The sequence below is a fragment of the Salminus brasiliensis genome, chromosome 8, assembly GCF_030463535.1.
Source record: "Salminus brasiliensis chromosome 8, fSalBra1.hap2, whole genome shotgun sequence".
NCBI lineage: Eukaryota > Metazoa > Chordata > Actinopteri > Characiformes > Bryconidae > Salminus > Salminus brasiliensis.
The window spans coordinates 4,122,941-4,138,295 of record NC_132885.1 but is presented as its reverse complement, the minus strand read 5'-3'; the positions used below and the strand labels follow the sequence as shown (position 1 = coordinate 4,138,295).

Here is a 15,355-nt window from a genome sequence, read left to right as displayed (position 1 = left end):
AAAGACAAACAGTCACAGGGAGAGAAAGTAAAGGAGAAAGAATGAGGGGAGAAACAGAAAGGCGGGGGCTTCAGATTGGTCGTCACTGTCCAATGAATTTCAATTACTGTCCCACGTTGCCTCCTGTTCTCCGTACCTGACAGTCTATTCGAGCAAACAAATAAACGCCTGACATCAGCGACGGCTTTGACTGGCGTTCTGAGACGAGAGAGGAGCGTGAATGGGTCAGGAAGAAAACAACAGGTAAAGTAAACAAATATAAGAGAAGAAAGCAGAGAGAGAGAGAGAGAGAGAGAGAGAGAGAGAGAGAGAGAGAGAGAGAGAGAGAGAGAGAGAGCAGCACAGTGTGTTTTGAAGCGTTAAAGTAAGATAAAGGCAGAGAGAAATTACAAAGTGCATTCACAGAAACTCATCAGAATGTTCCACAGCTGCTGTCTAACATCAGTCACACGCTGCAGAGCTCGGTTTAAAGACATTCACGCTAATTCAGCGGTTCCCAGCCCCCTACCCTGCACATTTTGGTGCTTACCCAGCTCCCATCACCCCTGATCCAGCTAATCAGCTCGTTAACAAGCCCGTCCTGAGCTGTGAGGGCAGGGAAACCACTAAAATGTGCAGGAGCAGAGTTGGCAGCCACTAATAAACTGACACAGGTGCTCTACCATATGGACAAAAGTATTGGGACACCTGCCCATTCATTGTTTCTTCGGAAATCAAGGGTTGGTCCTGCTTTTGTTGGAGTAACTGTCTCTACTGTCCAGGGAAGAAGAAGGCTTTCCACTAGATTTTGGAGGAGCATTGCTGTGAGGATTTGATTGCATTTAGTGACAATATTGCATAAGTGAGGTCACAATGTTGGATGCTGATTACCACCCCACCTCATCATCCCCAACTCCCCATCTCATCCCAAAAGAATTGGGTAGAGCACCACCATCCATCATGCCTTCCTCTGCTTTACACCCCTCCTCTAGCCCACGCCAGGCCTGGCATTAGGCAGCATGGTGCCAATCGGTCCATGATGTTGATCTGCTCCAGAGAGTCCTATTCTATGGGCAGACTAGACAAGCTGTGTGTGAATTTGCACATATGTGTCAACAATGGGTGCAGCTTAAAGTAGCTGAATGCATTCATTGGAAGGGGTGTCCAGAAATATTTGGACATATAGTATATAGAACCACGACAAAAGAACCACTTGAATGTCAAAACGGTTCTTTGCCTGGTTAAAGGGTTCTTCGGATTGCTGGAGAATGTTCTGAAGTACTGGATGGAGCACCAACCATTCATCATCCCAGAGAACACAGTTCTCCCACTGCTCCACAGCTCAATGCTGGGGGGCTTTATACCCCTCTACTAGCCCACGCCAGGCCTGGCATTAGGTAGCATGGTGCCAATAGATTCATGATGGCAGTATGAGAGCCAACCAAATGCATTGATTAGATGGGGTGTCCACAAACATTTGTGTGTATATATATATATATATATATATATATATATATATATATATATATATATATATATATATATACACACACACTATTATATACATCACTAATACAAGCATGGCCCTTTATGGAACCAAAAATGGCAAATTCTTCTATGGCATCCCTCAAAGATGCATTTGAAGCCCCCTTAACTTTGAACATTTCACCATGTTCTTGCTTGTCTGGGTGGCGTTTCTCAAAGCCTTGCTAGTAGCCAGACAGAGCATGAGTGAGAAAGAGAGAGAGAAAGCGAGAGAGAATAGAGAGAGACGTAAGAGCAATCATGTTCACACCATCCCTCATCACAGCGCTCTGCTCATCCGCTAAATTATCAGCACCCTGATGAACGTCTACAACAGACATCCACTCAGTATAATCTTAGAAGAACAGAAAGAAGGAAAAAAAAAACACCCTGTGAGCCGCTTTCGATCCGCCCTCTCCCGTCTGCTCCGCTAATCACTCCCGTCAGGCAGATTCGGAAGCAACCAGCTGGATTCTACAGCCCTGATTCAGGTCTGGGACGTGTTTAACAATCACAAATACAATAGCAGTCGAAAGTCTGGACAGATCTAATGGCTTCTTTGTGTATCTTACAGACAGTTTTATCACCAGAACAATCAGGAGACGCCTGAATCCTGTCTGTACTTCAGTTCATATTTATAGATCACAGTGAGTCATACGGTGTCAGAAAGCACATCAGCAAGTCTATTAGAGATCGCTGAACACCTCTGCACGGTTCGAGGAGAGTGGGTGATGCCTGAGACAAGCACTACGCTAATTGGTGGGATAAAATCTTCCATTATTTTTTAGCTACATTAGCCTCATCGCTATACACTGTACGGACAAAAGTATTGGGACACCTACACGTTACACCTACACGTTACACCAACAGGAGCTTACTTTACTGACATCCCGTTCTATACTCATAGGCATTATTATTAATATGGAACTGGTCCTCTTTTGCTCTAAGCTCTACCAGCAGCAGCAGGTCTGGAGCTCTGCTGCAGTTACTGAGTCAGTTGGAGGCTTTTCTGCACTCTGCTCTGAGCTCAGCACTCGGCCCTGACCCCGCTCTGTAACTTTACGTGGTCTGACAGACACTCGGTGGACACTGAGCTGCTCTCTGTGAGCTGTTCCTCCTAAACTCTTCCACTGTTCAATAATAACACCACTCACAGCTGATGGAGGAAGATCTAGGAGGGAAGGTCTAAATTTCACCAGCTGACTTGTTGTTGTTGGTGCAGCGGTGTCTCCTATTACATACAGAACCACGCTGGAGTTCAGTGAGCTCTTCAGAACCTCCCGTTCTTTCACTGATGTGTGGAAGAAAGGGAAAGGCAGACTGCAGGGCTAGGGGCTTGATTTTATACATCTGTGGCAATGGGGCTGAATGAAACACCTGAATTCAAGAGTGTCCCAATACTTTTGTCTAAAAAGGCATCTGGATTTCTCATTGATTTCTGGTCAGCGTTTTCTTCTACAGTCTCCACACATTCTGATTTCTCGTTCAGATTTACATGATTTAAACACGCCTCCTTAAGCCCCGCCTTCTCACCCCAACACCTGTACCTGTACGCTGGAGTATTTTATTGCAACTGACTTTGGTTTATTTCTTCTGTAGTTTTTATGAATGTTGTGTAACAGGGTGGTAAAAGTAAGTAAGTGTTTTGTTTATTTATGATATTAGAGGTATTTAACTCCTCCCACCATATCACACACACACACACACACACACACACACACACACACACACACACACACACACACACATACACACAGACATACATACACTGCCATGGTCCTACAGCTTAGGCCCACTTGAAGCCTCCCAGCCACAACATCCTAACTGTCCTGGACGCCTGCGTGTCCCCAGTGTCCTCTACAGAACGGCCAGATAGTCTCCATTCTTCTCTGCAATTCTCTCATTAAAGCCCAGATATAAGAAATTAGCAGCAGGGAGAGGTTCAGTCATTTCCCACTTCCATACACCGATATCAATGATGCTTAAAATGAGCAAAGCTGTGTCTCTGTCAGGCAAAACACCTTTAATGGAAATCAGTGTAAATTTTGGAGCATTTCTATTGGTCCTTTCATCATGACATTCTGACCCAATATAAAGAATACAGCGATATTTAGTGATACCGCACCCCCAGCCACTACATCCTCGCTGTGTCCAGCAGTCAGGAGATTGTAGCTGAGAGGCTTCAAGTAGGCCTAAGCTGCAGGACCAGGGCAGTGTATGTCTGTCTGTGTGTATGTGTGTGTGTGTGTGTGTGTATGTGTGTATGTGAGGATGGGAGGAGTTAAATACCTCTTAAATCATGCAGCTATGATGATGCTACATTAATACATATCCTTAAATACACTTAACAGCCCATGTGTTAAACGCATAAGTCTCAATGATAAAGAAATAAAACGGAAAAGGCTGTACTTTTACCACCCTGTTACACAGCAATTTATTATGCGTAACAGGGTTATTATACTCTTAATAGCCCATTTGTTAAACGTTAAACGCATAAGCCTCAAAAGATAAATAAATAAAACAGAAAAAATCATACTTTTACCACCCTGTTACACAACAATTTATTATCATCGCAATAAAAATTCTACAAAGTAATAATAAAAATACATAAATAAACCAAAGTCAGTTGACATAAAAACTTAGAAAAGAAAGAAAAAAAAGATATAAGAAAAAAGAAAAAAGGTTAAAGAAAAAGGAAATCTGAAAAAAATTAAAAAATAAACATTTAATAAATACATGCATTTTTTATTTAATGTATATGTAAATGAACTGCTTTATTTTATGACTTTACAAAAGCAATTCATTGTAATACTTTTTGTAGGTAACTTTCCCATATGGGGACTGTATGGAAAACACCATGCTAGTTAGTGATGATGTCAGCTCATTAAGTTGGTCGAAGGCCAAAGAATTTTCCAATTTTTAAGATATTTAAAGGGCAAGTAAAGAAATACACACTAATATCTCTAATTGTTTGTTTCCCCAAACAAATTGTCTTTTGTTGTCAATAAAACGAGTACGCCAGGACCTCTTTAAGAGTAAGGTTGGTAGGGCGCTATGGATAACACCACTACCTGCCTGAGTTACAACACCATGCGGGAGACTGGGGTTCGATTCCCAGTCTGGGTGATTGTTCTGCACTACACTAATAAGAGTCCTTGGGCAAGACTCCTAACACTACATTGGCCCTCTGACCTCTGTAATACAAGTAACCTTGTAAGTCACTCTGGAGAAGAGCGCCAGCTAAATGCTGTAAATATAATATAAATATAAATATATAAATATAAGAGTGAAGAGGGCAGAGAGCGCCATCTCACTGTTAAAAGTCCTTGAGGACCTTTTGGTGGTTCTTCAGTTTGAGACTGCTCAGAGGAACCTTCACGAAAAGGACAGAAGTAACTTTCAGTGCGAAGCTTACAAGTGGTCAGTGCCTCGTTTAGTCACAAATCAACATGCAGAGTTCTCAACAGTACATTCTGCTGACCGATGGCGGTGGGCAGCCATCGAAGTTGACGATGGCCCAATTTCCCGTCGCTGCTCTTGCTCACGGCAGTTCTGCTGGTTTTAAAAACTGGAAAATAAGAATGACTCACTTCATTATGTACTGGGGTTCATTTAATATCACACATTCACCAGATCTGAGTGTTTATGCCAGTGTTTCTGTGGGATCCAGTGTCCAGTTTTTTCTGGCGGTTAGGAAAGGAAAATAAATGTGAAATGAAGACAGAACTAATTCAGACTGATGAAGGAAAATAAATCAGCGCTGATGGGAGAACAGATTCAACAAATTCCTGCACTTTTGGCTTGTTTCTGCTGTAAACACGGATTCCTCCGACTGGCGGTAGAAGTCAGGGTGATTAGCTCTGTCGGGGGGGTGGGGGGGGTGGGGGGGATGTGCAGGTGGTATTTGAGTTTGGGGATGTAATTGAGGGGCTGTGTTATTAAACGTGGTTCAGCAGTGGTGTGATTGCAGCTCGGAGCAGCGCGGGATTTGTTGCCGGCAGCTGAACAGCAGTAATGACACGTTTAACTGTGGACGAGTTTCTGTAGCTGTTTCTCCAACAGCAGATAATTCTGAGAGTGTGAGCGAGACCGACAGCAGGACACAACCCGAGGCCAGGAGTCCACTGAGTGAGACAGAGAGAGAAAAAGATAACAGAGGAAGAGAGAGAAAGAAAAAGAGAGAGGGGAAATGCATTTAGAACGAAAAAAAAGAAAAAAGAAAGTAAAGGAGAAAAAGAGAGAAAGAAAGAAATCAACAAGAAATTAAGAGCAAGATTTAAGAAATAAATAAAGAAATTAGTTGACAGAGAAATAGAGAGAAAAGAGAGAGAGAGAGAAAGGTAATATATTAAGAAAGATGAGATCATAAGAGATAAAGAACAAAATAAATAACAAAATAAGAGAGAAAAAGAATAAAGAAAGAAAGAAAAAGTTCAAAATGAAACAGAAAGACAAAAAGAAGAAAAAAATTAAAATAAATAAAAATAGAAAAAAAGAAAGAAAATGAGAATGAGAGATTAACAAGAAAGAAACAGGGAAAAAAAAGAAAACAAAGAAAAAGAAAGAAAGAAAATACAAATAGAAAAAAAGAAAAATGGGAATAAGAGATTAACAAGAAAGAAACAAGAAAAAAAGAAAAATAAAAAAATAAAGAAAAAAAGAAGAAATAACAAAATAGAAAAAAATAAATACTAATTTTAATAAAGAAAAAAAATGAGAATGAGAGATTAACAAGAAAGAAACAAGAACAAAGGAAAAAGAAGAAAATATAGAAAAAAGAAAAAAGACAGAAAAAAATAAAAATAAAAGAAAGAAATAAAATAAAAATAGAATAAAAGAAAGAAAGAAAATACAAATAGAAATAAGAAAAAAGGGTATAAGAGATTAACAAGAAAGAAACAAGAAAAAAATAAAAAATAAAGAAAAAAACCTAAATAAAGATAAAAGAAAGAAATAAAATAAAAATAGGAAAAAAGAAAGAGAAAATGAGAATGAGAAATTAACAAGAAAGAAAAACGAAAAAATGAAAAAAAAGAGGAAATAAATAAAAACAAAAAAATGAAAGAAAATAAAAGAAAACAGAAAGAAAAAAGAAAAGAAAAAAGTAAGCAACTTTTTCAAGTGGGACCATTTTGAGAAACCACACCCAACCAATTTTGCTGAGCTGAACAGTTTATAGACATCCCTTCACAAGGGCAGCCATGACCTTAAGGTTAGAGAAATGGGCCGGGGACTGGAAGGTCATCGGCTCGATCCCTTGGACTGAATGAATGTGGGGGTGGGAGGACTGAAGGATGAGTGCTTTCTCCTCCCTCAGCATTCATGACTGACACGCCCTTGAGCAAGGCACCTAATCCCAAATTGCTCCCTGAGGGCTGAAGTAGCTGCCCACCGCTCCAGGTTTGCGTACTTACTCACTGCCCCTATTCACTAATGTGTGTGTGTGTGTGTGTGTGTGTGTGTGTGTGTGTGTGTGTATGTGTGTGTGTGTTACCTGACATGCGCCAGGTAAAACCCCCTCTCCACTTCAGAGAAAAAGTCACCTCATGCAATCCCTTAAAACACTTGCAGAACTGTGTCCCCGCAGACCATCGGTCCTTGTGGACTGTCCTGACTCCAGAGCGGCTGTAGATAGCCCTTCACAAGGGCAGCCGCGACCTAAAGGTTCGAGAAGTGGGCTTGGGACTGGAAGGTCATCGGCTTGATCCTCTAGACTGGCAGGATGTGGCAGTGGGAGGGCTTTAAGCAAGGCACCCACCCTTAACTGCTCAGCAAGTGCTGAGGTGGGTGGGTGGCCACCGTTCACAAATACAGCACTGATCTTGCCACCCATGCACTCACATTTGCACCATAATGGACCACATAGCCCAATTACCTTTACTGACCACTGATCACATGACTGTATGTCTCCTTTTTAGCTGTATGCTATGAGATATGGAAGCATGGGGGCATTCTTAGGGCTGAGGGGAGCTCCTCTGCAGACCTAAATAAAGAGATTTAAGGAGAATGGCAGAAAACAGAGCGGTGGGAGAGAGTGGGAGAGAGAGAGAGAGAGAGAGAGAGAGAGAGAGAGAGAGAGAGAGAGCGAGAGCGAGAGAGAGAGAGAGAGAGAGAGAGAGAGGGGGAGAGAGAGAGAGAGAGAGAGCGAGAGAGAGAGTGAGAGAGAGAGAGAGAGAGCGAGAGAGAGAGAGAGAGTTAAAGAAAACTCTAACAGTGAGAGTTTTTTCTGTCTGAGATGGAATCAGTGCGGCGGTCTCTCCTCCTGCTCTCTCCAGATAAAAGCTCAAATCCATTCCACTCTCAGTCTGGGGGACAGAGCAGCAGTGCAATCAATACTGAACACACACACACACACACACACACACACACACACACACACACACACACACACACACAATGTCCAAGCGCTCACACTACTGAGCTTCCATCAAATCTACACACACACAGCAATGTCTGAGAGGTCACACCTCTGAACTTCTATCCAACACACACACACACACAGCTGAGAGTTTCCATCAAATGTCTCTTAGACATTATGTTTACCAGCTGCCCCCCAGAAGCTGTAACTACCCCCTATAATGAAACATCTAATACAGATACTCAGTCATGCCAGAACATTATGACCACCGTCTGGACTTACAGAACGACACAGTACTCCTGTATGGTCAGTGGAGCTGATAGAACGGGCCGAACCATAATATTTGGACAGGGCTGTGTATATCCTATACATGACACACACGAACATACAGCACACACACACACACACACACGGCTTTCCTATATGTTTGCATATCTTACAGCCCAAACAGCAGCAAATGAGAACCACCTGGTTCTCAGCCTCAGAGACATTAACGTCCATAATCCAGCCTGCAGAGACAGAGACAGCTAACATGTGCAGTGTGTTTCCATCACTAAGAGACAGAGAAACAGAGAGAGAGAGAGGAAGAGAGGGAGAGAGAGGGAGAGAGGGCTTAAATGTGTGTGTGTGTGTTACCGTGCTAAAGTTGGCGAACAGGCCGACCGGTGTGGAGCTGCTGTCCACAGGGAACGGGATGAAGGGCTTGAGGTCCAGAGCGGACTGCATCATCAGAGGAGGCGTCCGCACCAGAGCGGGCAGTGAGTTACTATGGCAGGAACTTCCTGTGGAGAGATTGAGATTATTATTATTATTATTATTAATACTATTATTATCATCAACGCTATGGCTCTTATTACTATAAACACTTTATTACACTTTGGCAGCTATGTACCCCATCCACTCCTGCCAATTAAGCAGTCATGGGTATACAGTACGCTCTGCACAGAGAGGAAACTCTGGCAACCTCTAGTCCTCTTACATCATCTGTAAACACACTGCCCATTTCTGAGCGAAACAAGACCAGAAACACTGGAAAACAATAAACAGAATGTGCTGAATTCTGTGGTTTTATGTCCTCTGGCCCAGTTTCTGTGGAGCGTTTGCAACAGGTTGGCTATTTCTAGCACTGGAACACACACACACACACACAGGGATGGAGAGAAGGAGTGGGCAGTGATCAGTGGAAACTCGCTCATCATCATTTCTCAAATGAAGCAGGATGTTTGAAAGGTCTGGACAGAGTGCCGAGAGAGAGAGAGAGAGAGAGAGAGAGAGAGAGAGAGAGAGAGAGAGAGAGAGAGAGAGAGAGAGAGAGAGCATACAGGTTGCTCCTTCCTGATATAGCATCCAAACCCTGGATGCTGTACCCTGTACCGTAAAGTATAATACTATGGGGCGCAGTATGCAGTATACAGTGCATACTAATAATACATACTACTGCTGTATATGTTAGTATATGTTGGTGTGATACGCAGCACAATATATACACACAAATATATACACTGGTATGTGGTACACTGTATATAGTAGTGCTGAAAACTAGTACTACAGTATAACATGCAGAATACAGTATGTATACTGGTACGTTGTAAACTCGCATATAGTATATAAACTGGCGTGTAGTATACAGTACATACCAGTAGTACATACTACTGCTGCCATATAGTATACAGCAAACAGTAAATACACTGGTGCATGATAAACTCTATATACTAGTATTTCATAGGACTACTAATGTATAGTATACATAATATAGGATATACACTGGTGTGTAGTATACAGTATATACCAGTAGTACATACTACTGCTGCCATATAGTATACAACATACAGTAAATACACAGGCACATGGTAAACTTTATATACTGGTACTTCATAGGACTACTAATCTATAATATACAGCATATAGTATATAAACTGGTGTGTATTATACAGTACATACCAGTAGTACATACTACTGCTGCCATATAGTATACAGCAAACAGTAAATACACTGGTACATGATAAACTCTATATACTAGTACTTCATAGGGCTACTAACATATAGTATGCAGTATTGCAGTCTATAGTATTGGTATGTAGTACACTATATACAGTATATACATGCATACATAGTTTACTGGTACTACAAACTACTGCTGCTGCATAGCATGTAGTATACAGTATATATAGAACAGTATAGAGTACAATATAAATACTCTAGCAGTATATCGTTCATGCATGTATATGCACTGGTATGTAGTATACTATACATGCTACTACAAACTGTTGCTACTTTATAGTATATGGTAGGTAGTATATGTCCCTGTTAAAAATATATAGCATAATATGTAGCATACGGTATATAGTGCAGTAAAACATGTATATACAATATTGCATATACTAGAACTACAGCTACTATATAGTATTTACTGTGCAATCCATACACTGATATGCAGTATACTGTATACACTAGTGCTGCAACCTACTACAGTATACACACTACTATGCTGTATATTAAGTACACAGTACATACACGGGCATGTAGCATGCTGTATATACTAAAACTACTCTCTACTACTACTATAGAATGCAATTTATAGTGCATACTCTGTATATACTCTGTATATACATAGTACTACTGTACAGTATGTGTATCGGTCTGCAGTATGTAGTATGTACACACTGTTTTGCAGGATATAGTATATACTGGTTCAGTATGCAATATACAGTACTGCACACTGGGATGCACTGCAGTATACGCTATACAGTATTTAACAAGGTATCTATACTACTGTAGCATTGAAAAGTGGTCAACGTTCTGTGTCCGGTCGAGCCCCGGTTAGTAGTAATAAGTGACCTGATCCAGTCCGAAATACAGAGTTAAGAGGGAAATTCCAGAAAGTCTCCAGAGTGGTCCTTCATCACAGCTATGACCAATTACACAGCAGCACACTGACAGGTACGTTGCCACAGGCTCTATAAAAAGAACTAATCACAAGGACTCTGCCTTGGCCTGCACCGTAGGGATCTCCAGCAATGCGTGTGATGGCAGGAAACATTGCTAATGCTAATGATCATTATTTCTCTAAAGAGCCCAGTCCTTTCTGTGGTTCACTGCACAGATTTTACACCCTGTTCGGCACATTTTACTGTTTCCCCTGCTGAAACACACACACTTCAGCTAGGGAAGGGTTTGTTAACCCCTTCAATTCATTACTCGCAGGAGAGAAGTTGATTTTTTTGGGGGTAAACTTTCATTTTTAGCAGTACTGGATAAAGCAGTCAGCCCAAATAGACTGAAAATATCAGGATTTCTGAAAGATATATAATATAATATATTATATAATATATTATATATATATATATATATATATATATATATATATATATATATATATATAATGAGCTGAAATTCAGCAGTGTATATGGAATATACAGTTTAATACTGTAATGAACACTATAGATTAAATATAGATTAAATTTATTTAATAAATAAATAACTGTATAATTGTATTGTCTGTATAAATTTATAAAATTATAATAGAATTTATACAGACAATACATATATATATATATACATATAATATATATACACAATACATATACATATACAATACCATATACACTGTTGAATTTCAGCTCATTATCCAGCTTTAAAGCCAATACATTACTTTACACTGTTGAGCCCAGCATATACCCAAAACATTACAACCTTTAAATGAGTAAATAACAGTAAAGTGACACTCCGGGATGAATTTTGTTAAATAAAGCACAGAAAAAAAAATCATTGTGATAAGAATAACAAAGCAAATTAAATGCATTCAGAAGTGTCCTGGAGATTAAAAAAAATAAATAAATAAAAGATTAACAGAATCTAACAAAACTGCAAGCTAGGCTCCGCCCCCAGTGCTACAATACCAGAAAAGGGCTGCAGAAAACAAATGACGGTCACTTACTTGAAATGCTCTGCAAATACCAGTGAAAAAATCAGATGTTCTTAAATGAGAAGACGTTTGATGGTGAGTTACTGCTGTCTACAGTTTAAATGGTGTATTTCAGGAAGGCAGCAGACGGCTGTGGAATTTCTACAGTATAGGAATTCTAATAATTCTTCAAAATCTTAAACCGTGGAAGGGATACTTCAGAAGTCAGACGCTTAAATACCTCCACATCAATAACGCACCATCACCCTTTTAACCTCTTGCCTCTCAGTTTTGTCAGAAAACCCCAGCATTGCTCATGAAACACAGTTGACTCATATCTGACCTCACGCCGCTTAAATCAAAGAAATCGACTCACAAACCGACCGAGCCAGAGTTTAGAAAGGCTCACACTTTTCACCTCGCAGCAAACGAGCCGATCTGCCAAAGCAGGTTGCATGTCTGAGCTTCTTTAGTTTTAGCACAGGGGCTACAAGGCTAATGTAACTAACATGCCATATGAGCTTAAAGTCCACCCATATATATATATAGAGTTAATTACAGGTAGACACTCTCACTGACCACTGACTTTATATTTATTTGGGTTTATTCTAATGTTATATAGAGTTAATTACAGGTAGACACTCTCACTGACCACCGACTTTGTTTATTTGGGTTTATTCTAATGTTATATAGAGTTAATTACAGGTAGACACTCTCACTGACCACTGACTTTATGTTTATTTGGGTTATTCTAAAGTTATATAGAGTTAATTACAGCTAGACACTCTCACTGACCACTGACTTTATATTTATTTGGGTTTATTCTAATGTTATATAGAGTTAATTACAGGTAGACACTCTCACTGACCACTGACTTTATGTTTATTTGGGTTTATTCTAATGTTATTTAGAGTTTTATAGCTAGACACTCTCACTGAACACTGACTTTATATTTATATATGTTTATGCTAATGTTATATAGAGTCCATAGACCGCACAGCGTCATATACGATGTACTTTTGACCTCACTACTGTGCAGCTTTTTCCCTCCACCTCCCAGTGGAATCGCTTCCAAATTAGGCTTCGTCTTCATTTTTGAAGTCGATTTGCAGGCCAGTGGCATCAGGAACTGATTCGCTTCATCCTTTTGAAGTCTGCCACTTTGCCTGAGGAGAAACTGGCCGATCGGAAGCCGGGACCAGAAGCGTGTGGCGCCGAGATATTTCCCTGCACTTAATCACAGCGCAAACGTCCACAGCTCCAGCTGAACATGTGGGATCAGTGCTGACGCAGCAGGGAGAGAACTTCCACTTCACTTCCTACCAGCCAGACCATCCATCACACCAGCTGCTGCTTAAAGACCAGAACGGAACCGGCACGGCCTGAGGGTTCCACAACCCAGCACCATCCACACTGACGTACAGTTCTGCTGCTCGGATCTGGCTGGAGTTATGAAGCAACTACACTACATGTCCAAATGTTTGTGGACACACCTTCTAATGAATGAATTTAGCTACTTTAAGTTGAACCCATTGCTGATGCTGACTTGCAAATGCACACACATACACAGCTTGTCTAGTCCTTGTAGAGAAGTACTGCCAATAGAATAGGACTCTGGAGCAGATAAACATCATGAAGCTATTGGCACCATGCTGCCTAATGCCAGGCGTGGGCTAGTAGACGGGTATAAAGACCCCCAGCATTGAGCTGTGGAGCAGTGGAAGAACGGTGTTCTCTGGAATGATGGATGATGGAGCTCCATCCAAATCTTTTTAGGCTGAGTTGGGTATGATGAGGTGGGGTGGTGATCATCATACAACACCCTGACCTCACTAACGCTCTTGTCACTGAATGCAATCAAATTCTCACAGCACTGCTCCTCCAAAATCTAGTAGAAAGTCTTCTTCTCTGGACAGTAGAGACAGTTACTCCAGAAAGATGAAAGAAACGATGAAAGAGCATGTGTCCAAATACTTTTGTCAATATAGAGTATGTTCTTCTCTTCAGTTGTAATAAAACATGCTGTACTTTTAGATGAATCATTTCTGTCTCATAACTCATTGAGGCAAACCGACATTTTCTCCTGAAACAGCAGATTCTAGATGTTCCCTCCAGACCACATTTGTGTTTGTGATTAGAAGAAGAGAACTTTTACTGAGAACTTACACAGCAAAATATGAAAAGTCAGGCCAACTCAGTCTAAAATTCTCCTAACTCACATTTTTCCTCCTGCATCTCAGTTTGATCAACAATTCACACTGATCTGAACCTCAAAAACTTCAGTAAATGATCTGCAGCTGAAACTGATTCAACACTGTGTAAGATGTTCAGTCTGTGGCTCCGCCCCCTGTTCACTGTTCATTCCCATCTGCAGGCTACAACTCCCTCCATCACTCAGGACGAGGCCTTCCTATTCTCAGACTCCTCCTGACCATGGAGGGCCGTGATGTTGATGACAGGATTTGAACTCATGACCTCCTGAGTCTCTTGGCGAGCAGGCAGTTAGACAGTCACTCCACTCTAGAGCTGTGAAGCCGTGTCCATTTCTGAGTCTGAGAGAGAAGGGAAGGTGAATTTACTCAGACCTGTGAGGGCTTTTATTAAGTGCATCTTCACAGCTCTCGACCGGCCCTACAGTCTAACTGCTGCTCTTCAGCAAGTCCAAGGAGGTCATCAGTTCAAATCCCAGTAAGGCCTCAGTAGGCCTCCCAGTCTGGGGACGAAATGTGATGGTGGGAGTTCTAGCCTGCAGATGAGAATAAACAGTAAACAAAACTGAGGGGGGCGGAGCCACAGACTAAGCACCTTCTGCTATTTGAGTTTTTGCAATCCGCAGCTGAATGGAAATTCTGGGAAGTGCGCAAGCAGAGTCTATATGGTTAATGTCGTGTGTTCTTCCTGAGCTAGGCTTTCTAAATGTGTTAAGCTCGGCTGGAGCTCAGTGCCACAGAAAAGGACATCTTAGGTTAGTCACCATGTCCAGAAAGCCTTTGTGTTGTGACCTGTCTAGCACATGTGAACTGAGTCATGCACAATGAATCATTTCTTGTGAGTCATTTTAGCCTTTGATTCAGGTATTGACTCCTCTGGGGCAGTCAGCTCTAGACTGTACGATTCAGGCTCGTGTATAGCTTTCTGATTGGACGAAGTGTTTCTGGGAAGCAACAGTATTTTTTACAGATTTTATCCCATGAGAATGAAAGTTGTGCAAAAATCTTTGCACCCTCCTTCTGTCCCAAGAACACCTAGCCAACCACATGGCGTATCACCAACCACCTTGCAAGACTATAGCACCCATCCAGCAACCACTTAGCAACCACTGTGGATACCACAGCAGCCACCTAAAAACCACCATAGCACCACAGCAACCACCTGTTGTATAGGAACAACCACTTAGAACCACCATGGCAACCACTTTGGGTGCCATAGTAACCACCTAGCAACCACCTATCCAATGCTTGGTAACACCATAGAAACCACCTAGCAACCACTCAGCAACACCATAGCAACATAGTGTATAACAACCACCTTGTACCTGGAATACCATGGCAACCACAACTAAAATACCCAAAGAGTAAAAACACTTGTGC

At 41.2% G+C, this 15,355-nt stretch overlaps 1 protein-coding gene across 1 annotated transcript in view; it reads right to left on the bottom strand.

Annotated features, from left to right (window-relative positions):
• The window catches only part of znf385b (zinc finger protein 385B), a 219,614-nt gene that overhangs the window by 53,280 nt on the left and 150,979 nt on the right, over positions 1–15,355 (bottom strand). The window contains exon 3 of the mRNA XM_072685409.1: positions 8,498–8,643. Coding sequence (XP_072541510.1) covers positions 8,498–8,643 — 146 coding nt within the window. The remainder of the gene's footprint in view (positions 1–8,497; positions 8,644–15,355) is intronic.